This window comes from Hyaena hyaena, unplaced genomic scaffold (assembly GCF_003009895.1).
Source record: "Hyaena hyaena isolate Hyena2069 unplaced genomic scaffold, ASM300989v1 scaffold_327, whole genome shotgun sequence".
In the NCBI taxonomy this organism is placed as follows: Eukaryota; Metazoa; Chordata; class Mammalia; order Carnivora; family Hyaenidae; genus Hyaena; species Hyaena hyaena.
Genome location: NW_024080962.1, coordinates 1,119,774 through 1,141,097, shown reverse-complemented (window position 1 = coordinate 1,141,097; position 21,324 = coordinate 1,119,774). Strand labels below are relative to the sequence as shown.

General features: G+C 47.5%; 1 protein-coding gene across 1 annotated transcript in view; it reads left to right on the top strand.

The window, feature by feature from the left end:
• The window catches only part of CHD7 (chromodomain helicase DNA binding protein 7), a 188,492-nt gene that overhangs the window by 83,944 nt on the left and 83,224 nt on the right, over positions 1 to 21,324 (top strand). Inside the window, 1 exon segment of the mRNA XM_039249132.1 lies at positions 20,566 to 20,996. Within this exon segment, the coding sequence (XP_039105063.1) occupies positions 20,566 to 20,996 (431 nt within the window).

Below are 21,324 nucleotides of genomic sequence, written 5' to 3'. Positions count from 1 at the left end.
TTTTACTTATATCCGAGAGAGAGAGAGAGAGAGAGAGAGAGAGAGAGGCAGTGTGAGCAGGGGAGGGTCAGAAAGAGAGGGAGACACAGAATCTGAAGCAGCTCCAGGCTCTGAGCTGTCAGCACAGAGCCCGACCCGGGGCTCGAACTCACGAACCGTGAGATCATGACCTGAGCCGAAGTCAGACGCTTAACCCACTGAGCCACCCAGGCGCACCCCCCCACCCCGCCTTTTTTAAGATTTTGTTTTTAAGTGATCTTTCACACCTAACGTGGGGCTCGGGCCCACAACCCCGAGATCAAGGGTCGCACGCTCTGCGTGACTGACAGCCAGGCGCCCCTTACCCTTCTCAGTCCTAAAGGCCACCGTTTTCAGGTTTCCTTATACCCCTACAATGTAACAAATTAACCCTTGTTGAATTTTAGCAGAATTCTGCATTTGAGTAGCAGTTCACCAGGGGTCATTATAATAGCACTTAGTATCTGCCATGTACTAGGCGAGATTGGCTCTTGAGACAAAGATGAGTAAGAAAAACCCTCCTAAACTTACTTCTCTGACTTGTGATCTCAGGAGCGAGCGTGTGTGCATGTGTTAGTGCAGTGCTCGGCGCCGTAAATGTGAGGTTTGGACGAATAGCATGCCGATAAAATGGCTGCAGTTAGTCGGTGGCACGGCAGTACCTGCAGTGTCTAGGCTCCTTCCTCCAGCGGACGGCATCTTTAAACATGTGGAAATAGCCATCTTAAAGCTTCTGAAGAGATTTATGGGATTTTGTCCACTTGACGAGCAAGTTACTGTACTTCCACGGTACCGCACAGCAGTAGAAAGCTTTCAGTCGAGGTGAGAAGTCAGATTCCCACGAAGGCCTTGGATAGGGATCATCTCAGTTTTTGTGCGTTGCTTTTCCCCCTTACCCGATGTCCGCTTCCACTAAAAGCAAAGGAGAATGAACCCGAGGTGGGGGCCGGGGGGAAGGGGTCTGTGGTGTTGCTTGAATTGGCAAGATAAGCACTTCTTTGAAATCTTTTAAATTCTTTTAAAAGCATTCTTTCACCTTTAAAATGGATTTAGGGGAACCTTGGTGGCTCAGTCGGTTAAGTGTCCGCCCGGCTCAGGTCATGATGTCACAGTTCGTGGGTTCGAGCCCCGCGTCGGGCTCTGTGCTGACAGCTCAGAGCCTGGAGCTGCTTCACAGTCTGTGTCTCCCTCTCTCCCTCTGATCCTTCCCCACTTGCGTTCTGTCTCTTTCTGTCTCAAAAATAAATAAGCATACATTTTTAAGAAATATAAATAAAATGGGTGTAAATTTTGCAGGCCGCTTAGGTGCATCACGTTTGCTTAGCTGTTTGGTTATTCAGTCCCCTGCTCCAAGCAAATAGGTGCTTTGTATCTCTGTTGGCACACTTGGCTTGTGCTCTTGGGGAAGTACTTGTGCCAGTGGCTTCATAACGTTTTTGCTTCACAGCCTCGTAATCAGAAATTTTCTTTAAAGTTTAGATGCGTGTCCCAGTTGTGTGGAGTTAGTAAGACCCTCAGAAGCCCTTGGCCAGTGCTGCTGGAGACCTCTGCCTGGGAATTCCTTCTCGAGGACTAGGGATGTCCCGGTTCCCCTGCGGTAAGAGACGGAAGGTTCTGGCTGGGCCACCAGGATGAGGAATGAAGATCGCGGTGTTCCCTTCTCTTACTTTGTCTCCGTTTGCCATGGGAGGGGGCCTGCTTGTGTCCCCTTGCAGTCAGCGCTTCACCCGACCTCTGGGGTTTCACCCGTCTTGCGTCTTCATGGAGTCTCTGTGCACGTTCTTGCAAAAAGCTTCCCCCTGCCCCCCTTTTTAAAGTTTTATTTATTTAAGTAACCTTTACACCTAACGTGGGGCTCGAGCTCACAATCCCTATGTCAAGAGTCGCATGCTCCTCCGACCGAGCCAGCCAGGCACCTCCCCCAAAAAGTTTATTCTTAAACCACAAATAGAGACCTGTCTTCCTCTAGCTACATACAGCCCCTTGTCGTCTTCTCAGGCCCCGTGAACCGATTTCGTCTCTTCCAGACCTCCTCACTCCTGGGCTTTTGGCCCAGAACACCCACCTGACGTTTAGAAATCTCTTCCTCTGCAAAGCCTTTCCTGACGTCCCCGGGTGGGCTCTGGCCGGCTCCTCCGAGCCCCACAGCGGGTCACGGGCTCCCGCGCCCCACCCCTCCCCTCGGAAGGCCGCACGGCACAGTGTTGAGCAGCGTGGCCTGGGAGTCCTGCTCCCGTCACTGGGAAGTTGTGTGACCCTGGTGAGTTCCGGGCCTCAGTTTCTCACCTCTCAGACGGGACTCACTAGTGTCTCTCACGGCGCTGTCAGGAGGGTCGGGTGAGGTGACACACGTAGTGCGCGTACGGCTGCGGCCGGTGCCTACTTTGTCTGGACGTGGCTCTATTACTACTCCGACTGTGACTATATTTTTACTAACATACGTCGCTTCCTGTGTGTTCTAAAGTGAGTGAGGTCAGGGCTCTTCTTTCATACCCATCAGAGCGCGACACATACGTTCTCTAGGTGTTCGTCCTGTGTGCAGTAGATGTGGGAGAGAGGGGGCGTGGGGGGGGGGGCTCTGGGGACGACGACATTCGGGGACCTCCTGTGGAGCCTCCTCCTGGGCCGGGGTGCACCCAGTGTGTGGAAGCCCGCTGGGACCGCGGGGCGTGGCGCAGCAGCTTGGAGGACGAGAGTGCAGGGGTGCGGCCAACAGAGGGGCGGAGAGGTGTCCCCGGGCAGTGCTGTCCAGGCACACAGGATGTGAGCCACGCGGGTTGTATAAAATCCAGGCATGTTAAAAAAGCAAANCAACAGAGGGGCGGAGAGGTGTCCCCGGGCAGTGCTGTCCAGGCACACAGGATGTGAGCCACGCGGGTTGTATAAAATCCAGGCATGTTAAAAAAGAAAAAAAAAAAAAAAAAAAAAAAAAAAAAAAAAAAAAAAAAAAAAAAAATAAAAAAAAAAAAAAAAAAAAAAAAAAAAAAAAGACAGTGAAATTGATTTTAATATATTGTATTTACTGTAATATTTCAAAAATATTTTTTGAGCATGTAATAGTTGGCTGTCCTTTCAACAAAGAGTATTTAATGTAAAACTATTAATGAGATGGAGGCAGTTTCCTTTTGTTGCTGTATTTATACTTCTAGCGCTTGTCAGTTCAGACCTGACACGTTCCAAGTGCTTGGTAGCTATGTGGCACGTCGGGCATGTGAAAAAGTCAGTGGGGGAGGAATGGGTCTGGAAAAGAGGCGGCGGCAGCGTGCATGGGGCGGGGGGGAGGTTGAGGACGGAGAACACCCCACGTTTCCTTCTTGGGTGCGTGAGTGGTGGCCTCAACAGTTAGGTAGAAGAATTCAGGAGAAAGAACACAAACTTTTTTGTTTGTTTTCAAGAATAGAGGGGCAGGAAGTGAAGATGGTGAGTTGGGCCTTGGAGTCGGAGGGTTAGTTAGGACCTCGGGCTTCGTGGGTAGGGAGCTGTGTGAGCTTGCGGTGTGGTGGGTGGAAATGAAGCTCTGCGTACCCAGCAGCGACCCCCTGGGCCAAGCACCCACTCAGGCATCCTCTCTGGCTCAAGGGCTCTCTTCCTGGGCTTCAGGGGAAGACAGATAATAACCCCTCCCCCCAGGAGATGGGTTGTGGTCAGAGCAAAAAGGAGAAGCATACGTGTGACTAAATTTGCAAACATGTTTTAACCTTCCATCTAAAATGACTGAAGAATTTCACAGTTCATAAGCCATTAGAGTTTTAAAGCTTATTTTAAAATGTATGTTCACTAAAGTCATAAGCCATTTTTGATAAAAATACATGATCAGTGTACTTTCAGCAATCACTAGAAAGTGTACAGCTTTCGTTTTCAGAGGGCAGATGCTGAGCACTTTCTCTAGGTGTCTTTCCAGGGCGCTGCTGCCGGGAATGTGATGAGTGATCTCCGCTCAGAGTCCAGAGGCAGCATTTGTTGCTCGTTGAGTCATATTTAGGAAATTCGGAGGTGAGGTGATCGCTCCATCCGTCCATCCATCCGTCCGTCCGTCCGTCCATCCATCTGTCCGTCCGTCCATCCATCTATCCATCCATCTATTCATCAGGAACATTGTGCATTTACAAGGTGCCAGTCACTCTGTGAGGTTGAGGAAGTATAAAAATAAGCCGCTCTCCCCTTTAAAAAGCCCCGTGTATACAATGATGTAACTGTGATGAAAAGAGAGAAATGCAGACGTGTATGGGAGTAGGTAATTATTTGTTGGGCCAAGAGGAGAAGTGATGTTTGAGTTGGGGAAAAGAGTGATGGACAAGTTAGTGCAGACACAACACACGTCCTGTTGAAAGATAGCAAACGTGCCCGCCTTGCCTTGGAGCAGCCGACCCAGTGTGCACTTATTTGTGCATGCATTTGTCAGGTCCGCAGCGGCCGAAGGCATTCTTCCCGTACCTCAGAGGTACAAGGTCCAAAGGTGGAGGGCACGCCTGTGATCGGGACGGAAGGTAGGGTGTGATGTCTCTGTTACACCTGAGTGAGGCTCGGAAAGACTTTGACATTCAGTCAGTAAATACTAAGCCTATGTTTGTTTCAGTCCCTGCTTTGGGAGTTAGGAACACACACACACACACACACACACACACACACATGCATGTACATGTACTATATTCGTAGAAATGGGCATAGCATGTTGCTTTCCTTCAGGGGCTCGCGGTGCAGAGGGCTAGAAGGATCTAATAATAAGTAGTCGAGCATTGTGATAAATGGTACTCTTAAGTGGAAGAGAATTTGACTCCACCTGGAGAGATCAGGGAAGACGTTACGTCCAGTTGTAGTTCAAAGATTGAGTAGGATTTAACTGGGAAGAGAGAGGTAGGAGCGAGCATTCCAGGCAGGCGGAGTGACAAGTCCGCAGGCGCTAAGCCGGGAAAGCCCGAAGTGCTGCGTTTGTCAGCACGTGGTAGAGGCGGGACACGGACTCGGCGGGCACAGCGCAGGCCCTGACCAGCCACGCTGAGAGTCTCAGCTCCAAATGTAGTTGATGGGGATCGTTGACAAATCGTACAAAGCGAAGCAGCAAGGGGGTTTAGAAGGAGCTCTCCGCCACAGTGCACAGAGGCCCCTGGGAAGGCCAGCCCGGGAGGAAGAAGCCGGAGGAAGACCTCTGGAGCTGGCCTGGCCTGGAGGACTGTGGACGGGGCGGCGAGGTGAGGAAGGAGCATGGCTGCGTGGCTGGGAAGCGTACCGGCGGCGACCAAGGGAGGAAGGCAAGTTTTTAGCGGGGGAAAGTGATTGTGGTCTTTGGCCTGCTAATGTCAAGGTGCCCAAGGGGGTATCCAGTGTCGGGTGGAAGCATCTGCTTCTGCTGCGAATGAGGGAGGGATAGGCAAAGACGAGGTAGAAGAGAGAATAATGTTGTGGTAGCAAAGAGGTTTCCCCCTCCAACCTGGATTTTTGAAAAATTTTAAACCTACAGAAGAGTTGAAGGAATAATGCAATGAGCACCTGTATGTCCTTCACCTAAACCCAGCAAGTATTAGCGCTGTGTCCTATTTCCTTTAATCTGTTACTGCCTGAGCCTCCTCGAAGGAAGCCAAGGGAGATAGCTGTGGAGATGTTTGGGTAAAGAGCTCTGAGGGCAGAGGCAGCCTGTGCAAAGGCCCTGAAGTAGAAGGGCCTTTATTCTCTGTTGTTTGTAAACAAGGAATCTCCGTGGTTGGGGTGGGAGAGCACAGAGGAGGGTTGTGGGAGGTGAGTTAGGGAAGGGGCAGGAGCCCCTCATGTAGGGCCTTGTGGGCTGTGGTGAGGACTCTAGATTTTACTGTGAATGAAGTGAGCAAATATTGGAGGGCTTGTTATTGTTTTTATTTATTTTGAGAGAGACAGAGAGAGTGTGCACCTACAAGTGGGGGAGGGGCAGAGAGAGACGGAGAGAGAGAATCCCAAGCAGGCGCCTAGCTGTGAGCGCAGAGCCCAGCACAGGGCTTGATCCCATGACCGTGAGATCCTGAGCTGAGCTGCAATCAGGAGCTGGATGCATAACACTGAGCCACCTGGGTTTTGAGTAGAGGTGTAAGGTGGTTTGATTTAAATTTCTAAAGATCAGTCAGTAGACTGGGGCAGAGGGCAAAGCAAGGATTCGGATCAGCTATGGAGGCTGCCGCAGGAGCCCGGGTGGGGTGTCACAGTCCCTGGACGAGGTAGGGGGAGGTTGTCAAAGGGCGTTTTGTGTGTGTGTGGAAGGTGTGGCCAGCAGGACTTCACAGACAGGATTGAGGGAGGCCAGGCGAGGAGCCAGGGGTACTCCGTGTTTTGGGCTGCGTCTGCCGCCACAGTGATCCTGTGTGCAGCTGGGGTTTGGTGGAGACAGTTCAGAATGACTTAAACCGGAGACACCTGTTGGGGCATCCAAGTGGACGTGTCAGGTAGACACTTGGATAGAGCAGTGTGGTGTTCAGGGGGTGGTCTGGGTTCCAGAAGGAACTGCAGGTATCCTTCGTCTGTAGGTCGTGTTTAGGGCAATGGTGCCTGAAGAGAGAGGAGGCCTGGACAGAGCTGAGAGCCCAGCATGAAGGCTGGGGGCGTCTCGGCGGTCACAGGTTGAGAAGTTGATGAGAAACCAGTAAAGAAAGAGCCCGTAAGGTAGGAGGGGAGACGCTGTGCTGGAGGTGGAGGTCGCGTGGAGAAGCCCGGGCTCCGTTGTCAGGTCAGGTGCAGTGACAGGCCCAGGAGCCCCGGAGGCCCCCTGACGAGACGTTGGCGTGGTCAGGACGGAGTCGGCGGTGAGTGGAGGGGCGGAGGACGGCAGACCGTGTCCCTGCTCCAAGAGGGAGCAGGCAAGATGGCGGGAGCTGGAGGGAGACGTGGGCTCAAGAAAGGCTTGATAAATATTTTGAGACACTGAATGTAGGTGGAGGGAAGTGTGTAAAGGCAGGAGGCTAACTCAAAAGTAGGTTGGCAGATAAACGTGCAGGATACGGCTACATCGTTCTGCGTGGCCGACTTCTTTTGGGAGCGGGGCCAGGCTTACTTGAAACTACTAGCGTGTGGCTACAGGGCGCCATGTGTCTGGGGAGGGGCCAGCACGGAGTTGCCTGCCTGGGGTCTGGTGGCGTGCAAGGCTCACAGCACTGGCAGCGTGTCTGTTCCCCCGCAGCGGGCGCCCTCAGCTGTGCCCCAAGGAGTCTGGGTCCCTGACCGGCGTCTGTCCTTCCTTCCCGGGACTCGGCACTAAGTGCCAGCACACCTTGTCGGGTGGGACATGTCGCTCCTGAACGTGATTTCTCGTGGTCTTGCGGCTCCTGCTGGTGACTTCTGGGTTTTGTTCTTTCTGCCTTTCCTTTGTTCTTCCCTTTTCCCTGTCACCTCTGCAGGGGTGTTTGGTTCGGATCGACAGCTCCAGAGGCGCACGTACCGGGGTGCAGTTCATATGCCTAAGCACGACCGTTTGTGCACCCCGAGCTGTCCGATCAGCATTACTTTACGACACGTGGTGTCGAGCAGAGGCTAAGTTTACTGCGGGCAAGCCCAGTAGGTGTTCTGTGTCGAGGAAGTGAGGTTATGTAGGATTGGAATACTGTTCTGAGTTTCCTCTTTTTTTTTTTTTTTTTTTTAATGGGAAAAGCAAGTTGTTTATTAGCATTTTGTTACAGCAATTCTGGTATATCTTATTTAATTTTGTGCTTTCTGGCATAGCTTTTCAAATCAGTTTTAGTTTCTGTGTCTATCTGAGAAACTTTCTTAATATTCCCATCTGAAATTGTCTTCACGTCCCCAGTCCACCTTTACAAATACTCACTTCTTCTTAGACGACTAGGGCAGTTACCATTCGAGCAGGGCTCAAGTCCGATTTTAACAGCAGAGACCCGAGTCGTGGAGTTAGAAGGGATTTTATAGATCGGCTCACCCACCTTCCTCATCTTGCAGATTTTGAGATGATTGGCTTGCCACTTGATTGTTAAAGCCCCACAGAGTAAATGGTCAAAACCCAGCCCTGATAGTGAGTGTTCCGGTCCATCCTGCTGTTCTTCCTTCTGACAACTTGTCTGAAAAGAGCTGCCAGCACATAAAGGAATATGCGCGAGTCAGCGTCTGGCACCCTTCAGCCAATGCTGGGGTGCTCAGTGAGGCTGCGGGCCCACGTACCCCTGAGGACCACGGCCATCCGAGCCAAGGCCACTCGGGCTGCCCTGCTGTCCTGTTAGCTGGGTCATTCCCAGTTGGAGGTAAATCCATTCTGCATGTTTCCTGTTTGCCAGCGGTCCCTGGAGATGGTGATGGTAACAGACACAAAAGCTTGTGAGATCGTCCCCAAGACAGGTTCTGATTCCGTTTCTGAATTTGCTCTGATAGAAGCTGGAGAGAACATCTTTAGGTTCTTGAATTGGAGAAGTGGTTGGTGTCGGGCCAGACATTAGAGGAATATTACGTTTTGCAGCTCAGGGCTTGTTATCCTCACACTTTGAGAAGCAGTGTTAAATTATCACGAAAAATCCCCACCCTCTTGTTGGCTGGTGTTCTTTATTGCCGAAACACACCGTCTTACTGCGAACAATTATTTGTTCGCTCTAAATGGTGCCTTAAAAGAGACTATCATAGTGTAAATACTTAGATTTTAGGCACAAATGATGATTTTGTCAGAAGTCGTCTCCGGTTCCACATTTTCAAACCAGATGGATTGTTTCAGCATAAATAAGTTAAAATAGAAACAAATTACTTACATACAAGTTGTTATACAGTAGCATCTTTGTAGCATTTTCAGATTGTTCAAATACTTTCAAATAGATACAAGTATCTAAGGCCTGTAAAGAAGGTTGCGCAGTGGATGTTGACATGAAGGCCCCGGGTAAATCACACAGCAGTTTGAAACTGAAACAGCTTAGTTCAGAGGGGACTGCTGTTTTATAACCATATTTAAAAATCTGTTCCTCTTTTACTCCCTCAAACTGAGTTCAGGGATATAATGGATCCCATTATAGGTAAAAGGTCTGTGACTCAGCCATCGAGCTACTCAAACTCTTGGCTGTTTTAATTGCCACCATTAAAGCTTTAGTACTTTTATCTCATAAAAATAGATATCATTGATGTAAAATGTGTGCCTGTTGAAGATACATTTGTACCTCTGCCCTGATGGTTAGCTAATCATCCATTTGTGTTTGAAGTTAGTTAGGTTTTTATGCAGAAGGGAACTTGACATAGATCACTGACTTGTTCAGATTCAGGCGTTTAAGAAAAAGAAATCCATGTGGTGATAAGGATAACATCTGGATAGGATATTTTCGCAAAAGAAACTTACTTTGTTTTGGTGTGTACTTTAACTACATTTAATTGACGGGAGGATGGTGGGCTTTTACCAAGCGTAGTCTTGAACCCAAGAGAATAATGTTTCTCCAATTCAAATGCTGTGACTTCAACTCAAGGGAACTCTGGGAGTCAGTCTTTTTGTGACATGTCTGTGTAAATTTAACTGTGGTAGTTGGCAGTACTTCTCTGCCCATCTTCTGCAAAGGGGAAGATATCCAGGTGCGAAGGAAACTCAGGAACACCACAGGAGCTAAATGTGAATGTGTGAAAAGCTACTTTGTTCCGGGCTTTTCCGCCCAGCGCGCTACCACGTCACAGTCATTCGTTATTCATACTGCTGGGCATGAACGAGGTACAGCGTCCTCATCTGAAATGAATACGGCTCCAGAAAGTTTAAGTTCCTAATCACTGTGCGCACGTTCATTCCTCCATAGCATGAATAGAACAGCAAACTGGTGGGGCAGTTCGTCATTTCCTGCTCTGCAGTTGTAATTGTGGAATTATAACCAGCTAAGGGGGAAAAAATCTGACTTTATAAAAGAGACTGAAATCAGAAACAGTTCTAAAACTAAAACCTACCCCGACAAAGTGTTTCTGAGCTAATATACATAACCAGGCTTCTATTCTTGCCCAGCTGTGTAGATTCAATTATAATAATTTTCTCAGTTGCACAACATTGCTGTTTGTTTATTACTGCGTTATTAGTCAGTGAATGAACCTCCCTCTTTTTGACCCCTCAGCAGTGTTTATAAAATACTTAATTGCTTTGGTGTCTTCTGTTTCATGTGTAATTCCAGCTGGAACGAGTCATGGGGACACCATCCCCTTTAAGTGTTAAACAGACTGTTTCTAACGTGCAGAGAAGTTTCTCTGAAAATAACCATCAGGAGCCTTTCATATTGTTTAGAGTGCAGTTTCTTGTATTTTTTACTTGAAAACTGAGCGATTTCCTTGTACAGACCCTCTCCCTGCGGTCACGCCGGTGGCCGTTGGCTGTGCAGCGGCGCCAGGCTCCAGCCTGCCTCGGGCAGCCGCGCCCAGCTGTCCCTGCCCCACGGCTCCCTCCTTTCTGGAGAGACTTTAACAGGTGTTAGGAGCAGGTGTGGCTGAGATGTGGGTCGTCCAGAGAGGTGGCCTGGGTTGAACCCTGGCTCTTCTTACAACCAACTTTTTGTGACCTTGGGCAAACTGATTAAAATCTCTTCATGTGCCTTAGTTTTCCCATTTGTAAAATGGGGGTGATTTCCCAAGGTTGTCGTGAGCCTGGAACGGTGCTCGGCACAAAAATTCTCAGAGTTCCCATCAGCAGCGTCAGCCTCCCGAAGGCGTAAAGAAATATGTGTGTGCTGTGTTTATATGCAAGGAGAAATGTCTAGTGTGGGAAAGGGGGCATTAGGTGTTAACTGCTGTGGAACAAATCATCACACATTTCTTGGGTGAAACAATACTCCTTCCTTATCTCCTCGTTTCTGTGAGTCGGGGTTTGAGCACGGCCTCGCTGGGTCCAGTAGCCAGAGTCTCACAAGGCTGCGGTCAGGGGCAAGGCCTGCGTTCTCATCTGGAGGCTTAGCCAGGGAAGAATCGGTTTCCAAGTCCATGCTGCTTGTTGACAGAATTCACTTCCTGTGGCTGTCTGGCCAGGGGCTTCAGCTTCTGCCGGCCGTCACCCAGGCCCCTCCACCCCTCGAGGCTGCCTGCAGCTTCTGACCACGGTGGGTTCCCCACTGCGGTCACCTCACTCTGGTCCTTGCTTCCTCGGCACCAGCAACGGAGACTCTCTGTCCCTCAGGAAGAGCCCACACCCTCGTTACAAACCTCCCCTAATGAAGCCATGCGTACCCAGGGAAATCTGCCCCTTGAGTAGCTTAAAACCAACTGATTTGGTACCTTAGTCGCACCTACAGGGTCTTGTTCCCTTTGCCCTGTCCTGTTGCGTAGCAGACACAGGTCCCCAGGGGCCAGGAAGCGGAGCTCACAGGGCCATCTTGGAATTCTGCCTCCTGTAAGAAGCGAATGAGTTTTTACGGGACTAAAGTAGTTCATCATTAAGCATTTATTGCCAACTAAATTTGCTAGACTCACAGTTGCTGAGTTCTAGAGAACTTGCCTGCTTCAAGTGTATAAATTAGCTTTATCACCGAGGTCTTTACAAATTGATTTTTTTTCTTTAAATTGTTCTGTTCCCCTTTCTACACAGACACTTGAGATTGTCCAGTGTTGGATAAAGACACATCTTCCTTTCAGTCTGTTGCAGTTTGACTTTATAAATTCATAGGAATAGCATAGGTAGTTGCATTTAATAGTAACATCTCTAGAGTTGTAGAAAGGTAAATGCAAACTCAGTATAAATTGCTTTTCCAGAGCCAAAGTGTGTGTGTGTCACCTTTCCAGTCTAAGGATCAAACTTGCTATTGGCCGTACCAGCGGTAGCTAAATACAGTGTGAAGTGTACGGTAAAAAGTGATCAAAGTGAACTTAACTGTTTTTATTTATTTTTAAAAACACATTTATTTTGAGAGAGCATGTGCACACATGCTTGTATATGAGCAGGGGAGAGGGAGGTAGGGGGAGAGAGAGAGAGAGAGAGAGAGAGAGAGAGGGAGAATTCCAAGCAAGTTCCTTGCTGTTAGGGCAGAGCCCGACATGGGACTTCATCCCACGAGCTGCGAGATCATGACCTGAGCCGAAATCGGGAGGCAGACACTTAACCCAGGCGCCCTGAACTTAAATAGTTTTAGTATTAGTGTGATGAAATTTGGTCTCCATCCTTAAGTGTCTCTGAATAGGATATGTTTCTGTAAAACAGTGGACCACCTGGAAGCGGTGTCTTGTGTTTTGTGGAGTTCGGTCCCCGTGAGCCGGCTCGCTTCAGGGCAGGGGGGCCGCTGCCATATTCAGGGTCCTAGACACCTGTTTCTGAGGATAGTGTGGACCTAAGAGCTGACTGGAAACAAAACCAGTGCGTGTGAACTGGGAATCTGTTCTGCAGGTTCTCGTTCGTTGTCATTTGTGGAGTTGAGCCTACGAAGGGAGGACAGAATGAGAGAAGGGAGAGACCGAAGGATGGACTTTGCTGAGGCCCCTGAGCATATTCGTAATCATTTCTGCTTCTAGAAAGTAGTGTAGTGTCTGCCAAAAGATAGCACTTGATGATTTACCACTGTAAGGAACTAAGCAAGGAATTCAGAACGAGAAGCTGAAAATGTGACCGTGTTTGAGAGTCCTTAAGGGGTTCATACGTTAGTTTGCTTTTTGTACATCAGGCGCACCAAGGTGCCCACACTGTAGACCCTGCCTTTTCTTGGGGGTTTGCACTGGGGGAGAATGGACGTAGTCTGTGCGGATAGGCAGTCCTGCTTCCCAGAGGGGGCCACCCCTTCTGCTTGTGGCCCAGGAGACCCACGAAGTTACTCACCGGGACTGTGCTGGGCTTTGAATTGTGTTACGTTTGTGGTGGCTTCCGTCTCCACTGCCCGGGGTAGCGGGGCTTCTGTCGGCCCCTCCTCAGCTCTCTTCTCTAGCACGAGCACTTCAGGGCTGGGAGAGTCTCATGACCAGGAATGCGGTCTGATTACCTGTATATGCTTTTGGGAAAGTGAACACATGTAAAAACATATTTCAAGTCTTGTATAAACAATTAAGCTAATTTTTCCAGGCATTTATGAAGCGGTGGAGGTACATCAAAAGTATGTGCAATTTACATCAGTTCAACTCTGTGCCCTAGGGGTGCACGTGTGTTTGTGTGTGTGTATAAACACGTTATTTCAAATACATCGTCCTTAGATGCAAGTCTACTATTTCATCTGGTGCTTTTCCTAAGAAGTAGAATGCTCTGTTACCAAACGGGGCAAAGAACTATGTTAGGTTCCATGAAATAGTGTAGATTGAATTTTACTGTTTCAATTAATTAGCCTATTTTTAATTTTTATTTATTTTAATTTATTTTATGTCTTTACTTTATTTTGAGAGACAGAGACAGGAATGAATGGGGAAGGGGCAGAGAGAGAGGGAGACAGAGTCTGAGGCCGGCTCCAGGCTCTGAGCTGTCAGCACAGAGCTTGACGCAGGGCTCGAACCCATGGACTATGAGACATGACCTGAGCCGAAGTCAGACATTTAACCGACTGAGCCACCCAGGTGCCCTAATTAATCTGTTTTTTAAAGTTTATTTGTCTTGAGAAAGGGAGAGAGCACAAGTAGGGGAGAGGCGGAGAGAGAGAATCTCAGGCAGGCTCCATGCTGTCAGCGTCGAGCCTGTTGTGGGGCTCGAATTCATGAACTCTGAGATCATGACCTGAGCCAAAACCAAAAGTCAATTGCTTAACCAACTGAGCCACCCAAGGGGCCCATAGAGTAGACTGAATTTTTAAAAATCATGTCAGCCATTCTTTTTAAGTGTTTTTGGGAGAGTTTTCAGGGCAAGGCAGAGAGTGGGCTTATTTTCTTCTGGTTCTGGAAGACTCTGCTCGCTCCCTGGGACAAAGCAGATTGAATTGAACTGAATTGAACTTCTACCAGACACGGTGGTTCTGATATTCAGATGGGCTAAGGTTTGTTAGCAGCGGTGTAAATGTCAGTTCTCATCCGCAGTTTTCTCTTCAGGAGAAAACTTAGTGACTCTTCACAGCTTTAGTTTAGAATTAAACTAGAGTTCTCCCCTAATCCTTTGAAGGCGATAGTCCCAAACCGATATTAAATTAAAAGCCATTTTAACCTATAGATTATGGTCAGGGGTCTTAAAAGTAAGGCCTTTCTGGTTTTGGAGGAAGACAGCAAGCCGCTTCCTGGGCTTCCTCACCTGGGCTCCGGGCGTGCCTGGCCACATCCACACCGGCTTGTAGCCACATCGGGGTTAGACTTTTAAGGTTTGCCTTTTTCTAGCTGTGTGACTTTGGGTAAGTCCATCTTAAAGCCTCAGTTTCTGTATCTATAACAGAGCAGTAGTGTCACCCACCTGGGCAACCTCACGGGGTTACGTGTAGGCACCGAAGAAGGGGGGTGCAAAGTGCACACGGAGTGTATGTGGTACGTGGCTTACAGACTTGCAGGACGGTGTCCCGGGATGCTTCAGGGCTGCCCGGCTCTGGTCCCTGACCCTCTTGCCCGGCATCCTGGGTGGGGGCGGGGGGGCCGGCGGGAGGCAGCCTTGCAGGTGCCCGGTGCGGGTCCCTTCCCCCAGCACCTCCTGCGTCTGCAGGTAGCTCCCGCCCAGTGTGGCAGCGTGCGGCACGGAGACCCAGCAGGGAGGGGGCAGCGGTGGGGTGGCGGAGAGTGAGGTGCTGGACACACGCCCCGTCCTCCCCTGGGGGCGTGTGCTGTGCTGAGGATTCCTCAGACGCTTGGAAAGGGTTTGGCGCCCAGGGAGTGTGACTGCAGTGTCATTCTCGTTTGGGTGACTGTGGCAGCTCCCCCACGTAGAGCTGCACGTATTAAGGATGCTGTCCGGCCGTACCTTTGTGTGCTTTACTCTCCAGTCCACGGAAGGTGTGCAGCATTCAGTATCCGATGTAAACTATTTAATGTGAAATATAACAGGATCGCTTGGTTCATTAGTTTCATTTTTCTGGATTCTACTTAAAGTCAAAATGTGTTTATAATTTAGATGCCATTAGAGTAGCTGATGTTAATTTGTAGCTATTTAAGATTTGATTTGTATGGCAAATCTAGTCTAAGGACAGATTAAAAACACAAGCAGAAAACCAAAGGTCTGAAAATGTCTTCAGATGACTTTTAAATGAGATATTTTGGCAGTAATTAAAAACAATTTTTTCAGTTTTAAAATTTAATGGTTCTGAGGTACTTATAAGGATAATTTCTTGCATTATGATATTTCAGCATTCATAATATTTAGCTTGGCAATTATCTTGAGTGTAATATAATAAAAATTATATAAGCCACCCTTATAGGATTATGCCACTGTTCCTATTTTATTCCTACCAGTGACTTAAATTGAGCATAAAAAGCCCTGCCATTTCAGTGAGCTGCTTGAGCACATTTTATAAAAAGTTAGATTTGTTGATAGTCACGTGCTATGTTGTAAAACATTGGTAACCTTGAGACAGACAGACAGACACATACTTTTCCCCCACCTCAGAGGAGCAGGTGAATTTGCCCTGCTTTATTTAGCTAAATCAGTATAATCGGAAGTATAGTTTGAAGAATATTTTTATTCAAGTTATTCTTAGAAAAAAGAGACACAATCAATGATTAAATACCTTTAGGACACACTGTGTGTTATCCCCCACTCAAATGTAGGAAGGGCTCGGAGAATTTCGTAGTAAAGAAAACTATCTGTTTGGTTAGCCCAGAATTCTCTCAACTTACGTGGTCTGAGTCATCTTTTCACGTAACACGTTTTAATATCCACAAATTTAAAGAATGTGGTTCTATACATTTTGCTTTCTTAATTCCTGTGACTGGCAAGCTTGATAATTTATTCGTGTGTGCTTGCTCATAAATGTACTCATTCAGTAAATAATAGTTCCTGGAAATTAAGAATGAGCTTATAAAAGGCTTGAACTCAAAGCCCTGACTCAAATGCCAAGTTTAGCCAAGCAGAAAATAGTCCAACCCCTGATCATCTTAAGAATATTTTTATACTTATTGCATGTTAAATAGTCAGAGTTGAAAAGTGTATCAGTTGACCATTCAAACTAATTACCCATCTTGGATCTGCTCCTCCTTAATCAGGGCTTCAAAAGCTTGCTTGTCATACACTTCTGTGCTTTCAGTCACCCGATCTCAGGCACGACTCAGTGTTCAGGCTGGGTCCACAGAGGAGGTGACCTCTGGCCGGCACCTGGGTGACTTTTTTCAGGAAGCCTCCTTAGTGTCAGCCTGGTACTGTGGCTGGCTTGTTGACTGCTCTAGCCCCACATATTTGTTGAGTGAATGAATGAATTGGGCACCAGATACTGAGCGCATCTTCTTGCTCTCAATGTCACGGACAGAAAAGGCTGTTACAGTCTCAACAGGGCATACGGAGCCTTCGCCAAATGTGCTTTTGAACGCCGTGCACTCTGGGCTGAAGGTTGGGCTCCGGTGTCCGTCCTGGGATTCCTTTCTGAAAGCGTGTCAAGGGATCAGAAACCTAGGGGCTACTGGGAAAATACAAGTGAAGAGCATCAGGATAAAGGTGTGTTTTCAAAGCCAGTAATAAAAAGGGAGCGATTAGTGAGTACCTTATACTTGAATGTTTACAAATCATTTAAATCATAGGTTAGCGTGTTCTAAGCCGGTATTTGTTGTTCCTTCGGTTTGAACTGGCCACTTGTCCCCCAGAATGCCAGTGGCCCTGCAGCCCGGCACCCCTTCAGCTCAAGGTGTGGGGACGGGACGCGTCCCAGAAGCACCGTGTCACTCTCGCCCAGCTGCTAGCTTTTCTCTCTCATGAATCGTATTTTGATTTGCGGCTTGTTTGTATCACTCAGTAAGTAAAATGTTGGTCCGTAGGTGCCTACACTGCAGGGTGTTGGGAGTTCGCAGAGATCCTAGGTGTTGGAAACACTGCACAGCGCTGATGCCACATTGCTTACTCCCGTTACTATTGCTAACAGGTTGAGGCTTTACGGAATATAATTAAGGCAAACCATGAGTAAATATGATAGCTTTTTAAGCCACAGGAAGCTGATGAATATTGGATGAAAGGCATACTTGAGATAGATGAAGAGTGTTTCCTCTATACACTTTTTCCTCTTCTTGTGAAAGCTCCTGAGTGGTTTGGGGCCTGATCGCTTAAAGGTCAGAGAGGGATTGGCCTAACCCCCTTCGTCACAGCTCTCCTTTGGTCAACTTTGCATCCTGCCTATTCTGGTTGACATAAGGTGACTTGGTGTGTTTGTCTCATGTACACATTTGGAACAGTGGAGTGAAGGATAAAAGTTTATGGTAATTTTATGGTAAACTTATGGTAATTTTTTGACAACACACACACACACCTTGGTTCACTTATTTATTTACAGTTTAAATATTAGTTATTTGTTTCAGTTGCAAAAGTCTACGGCACAGTCCTTTTATATCTCATATTCCAACAGGCAGATAGAATCCTGATAGAAAGTGTGTCAAGTGAAAGTCCTGTAGGGTTTATTTAAAAATGCCTTTGGTAGCTAACGTTCTCCACGTTTGGTCTAATAAATGGGAGGTTTTAGCAGTGCCTTATATGGTAATATCAGATGTTAATGGCATTGATTACCTGTCAGGCAGTGGGAATTGATGGGAAAATGTCCGCTGTAAAATTAAATAGCATTAGAGAAGACTGTACCATGCGGGGGGGGGGGGGGGCATGGCTGGGCCTGGGAGACTTTTGTCAGGGTATTACTGTGAGCTCCAGGTTTTTCCCCCACATGATTAAGGCAGGCCATCTGTTCTTTGTTAAATGTTTACAAAAACAGCTTTTCTCTAAAAGATTTAAGGAGATGTGGGTCTGGTAAACACTATAATATTTCTGAGCACCTTTTTCACCCTATTTCATATAGTACCAAAACATAATTCTGCTGCATATCAAATAGGATTAATCCCTGTTTTGTATTTAATCTTTATATATTTTTTTTCCTTATGGAAGATTAGAAATTTTAAGGGATACTAATTTATGGCTTCATTTGTTACCAAAAGGGGCATCTAAAATTGTTTGTATGTTAATGTGTATAGATAAATTTTCAGTCTTTTTGTATTAGACGTTATATGTGTTTTCTAGTTCATAGATGTGTGCCAGGTACACAGTTCATTCTCATTACAAGCTGGCACCTTGTTACCGGGGTTAATGCCACGAAGATTAAAGCAAGGTATGCATACCTGGGATTAATTCGCTGTCCTAAGCCTCAAGCGTTGTTTACTGGTAGATTTTTCTCTCTGCTTCCCTTTCCAGGAAACACTTTTTCTTCCATTTCCTGAAAAATAGTTTATCCCAAATAAGTTTGATCTCTAAGTCCCGTGGTGGTGTGTTTGTGTGTGTGTGTGTGGGGGGGGGGGGGCGATATGGCCTTTTCCTTTTTATTTATGTTAGGAAATAATATGTAACAGTTAAACTCAACTTCAGCAACTACACTTTAATCACGCAGTTAAATCAGATCCTGTTAATTCTTGGGTCCTGGGGCCTTGGACAGCACCTCGGCTGACGTTTGTTGAGAGCGGGTGAGGGAGGAGCGCAGAGAGAGGGAGGGAGGCTGTTTTCAGCCCTTGGTTAGCGGCGCTGTTGCTGGGGGAGCCCACTCACGCGGCCGCACCGGGCACCCGGGCGCCCGGGCGTTCTTCCCCGACTCCTGCCCCTGCGGCTTTCTCTTTCCTCCAGCCGTTCTCTCTCAGGTTCAGCCTCTTCCAGCTGTGACCAAGGGCCGTACGTAGTTCAAGATTTTCTAATACCATTGGATTTCAAAAGCGACTTTGGAAACCATCTAACCCCAACCCTTCATTTTGCAAATGAGGAAAACAAACCCTCAATGAGAAATATGATTTCTGCTGCTGACAAAGCACGTGGGAGGGCCTGCGCTGGGGCTTGTGTCTGCCCCCGCATAATCCTGGGCTCCGTCTCTTACACTCGTGCAGATAGAGAATCGAATGGGGGCTCCCTTAGGAACCATCACAGGGGGCCCGGGGAATAGTATGACCACTTTCTTTTCAGGTAGTGATGTCTTAAACATTGGGGGCAGTGTGATGGCGGGGGCGGGGGGGAGGTGTCACTGAAAACTTTGGAAATCAAATGAAACCTGAGGGGCCTTTTCCCAGAAGGATGCCCATATGTAGGATTCCAGGAGAAGCACAGAGTCCGAAGAAACCTGGTTTAGAAAATCTAGACTCCAATCACAGCTCTCTCCTGCTGTGTGGCCTTGTGATCACATAACCCCCTCCAACTTTGCTTCCTTCCTTTTTGAAAGACAGGAGCATCTTATCACATGTTTGCCCTGAGAGTCAGGTGAACTGACTCCTGAAAGCACCTAGCTCCACAGGGCATAAAATAGAGGCTCATTAAATGTTAGTCGAACCGGAATCTAACTTATAGGACTTGGTGGAAGGCAAGCCGTGACTTCTGGGTTACTCCCTAGTCCTCTGCAGACCTCGACCTGGGCTCTCGTGCCCTCTCCCTTTCTGGCTGTGCCGTGACCGGGGTGGGGGTGGGAGGTGCTGTAAGTCCTCGGGCGCGCTGCTGCATCCTAGGGTGTCTGCGTCCATCCCTAGCTCCTAATCAGGGCTGGTGTGGGGACTACATGGTGTCAGGGGTGTAAAGAGCTTAACCCGTGCCTGGCACATAGTAAGATTGTTCAGAAAACACCAGCAGCCATTAGTGTTGCTGTTTCTATTATACTTGCTATTGAGTGTCTGGAGAAGCAGGTGAAAAAGGCAAAAAACTGAGTGGCATTTGCAGATACAACATTTTGAAGTCATTTTGTTGAAAGGTAAAGGGTCATTAGATGTCACTATTTATCGTGGAGATGATACCCCTGTCCTGGTTTGGAGCAGACTCTGATCTCAGCTGACCGCTGAGCATCCCGTATGAATTGTTACTATTCTCTACAGCATTGAAGCCATCACTGGGTATGCGCCCTCGGAGTGTCCAGAGTCTCCCGCGGGGCATACCGGCTTGACTGTTGGGTTTTCTGTTCCTCAGTAAAATTGGAAAATGTAAAGCTTTACATTTACATGTAACTAAAGAAAAACACCCTCTGCATTTCATATAAGTACAAGAAATTCAACAAATCCGAGGTCATTAAGTTTGGGTGTGTGCTTTTAATTTGGCATTTTAATGGGATTTAAATCAGGAATGACCTGTGCTGTTGTATGATTGATGTGTGATAACCTTGATTTCAAGGTTTTAGTACCTGAGTGTTTCAGTGCTCTTGATTTTGTTGAAAATGGCTTAATTATTTATCTTTATTTTGGGTTCTCAGTCCCGTATAGAGAAAAGAGTGCCGTCTACATTCCTTCTTTGGGTTTAGCTTTTGCCACTGTTTTGTCATTCGCCACATCCTACATGATGTAGAGGCTGTTAAGAAAATGGACAGTGGCCTCAGCCCAATGAGAATTATTTTTCTTCCTGGACTGGAATTTTTTTTACTGTATTCCCCGAGTTGCCCCTTTTTACTGTTGGTGTAAAAGCTTTCTTGGTTTTTGGATGAGAGACGATGATAGATTTTACAACTGTACAGTTGGGAAAATATTTGCTGCTCTGAGTATAGAGTAAGTTTCAGAAGCATCAGCTACTAACTTTCAGTTCCTTTCTTCAGTATGAAGACTGATCAACTAATTTCAATTCCTATTTCTGTCTCTCAGCATTCTCCATCGGAGCCCTTTCTAGAGAAGCCAGTGCCGGATATGACTCAGGTTAGTGGGCCGAACGCGCAGCTCGTGAAGAGTGAGGATTACCTGCCGTCAGTGGACCAGCAGCCACCACAGAAGAAGAAGAAAAAGAAGAACAACCACATTGTTGCAGAGGATCCCAGTAAAAGTTTTGGTAAAGACGACTTCCCTGGCGGGGTTGATAACCAGGAGCTAAATAGGAACTCACTAGATGGGTCCCAAGAAGACAAGAAGAAAAAGAAAAGGCCGAAGGTAAAAAAAGATCCGAAGGAACCTAAAGAACCCAAGGAGAAAAAAGAGCCCAAGGAGCCCAAGACCCCGAAAGCCCCTAAGATTCCCAAAGAGCCAAAGGAAAAGAAAGCAAAAACTGCCACGCCAAAACCCAAATCCAGCAAAAAGTCAAGGTAGGCTGCGGGCAGAAACCACCAGCACCAAAACACAGTCCACAAATGAGCACCACACAGTTGCAGCCCATGAAAGGGGGCGGGGGGGGGGGGCAGGGGGGAGGAAGGGGGGGGGGAGGGGCAGCCCCTTGGTCTTCATCGTTGTCGGGTTCCTTTCCCTCACACCCAAGCTAAAAAGTTAACAGGTTTATGCATTCTGAAATTTAGGACTCAATTACTATGAACTCTTTATTTGGATGGTACCTTTTAAACTTCACTGGGCAAAAATTCCTTATTATCTTCGAATCATTTGCTTGCATTTCTGTAGAAATTTGTCATTTAACAAATG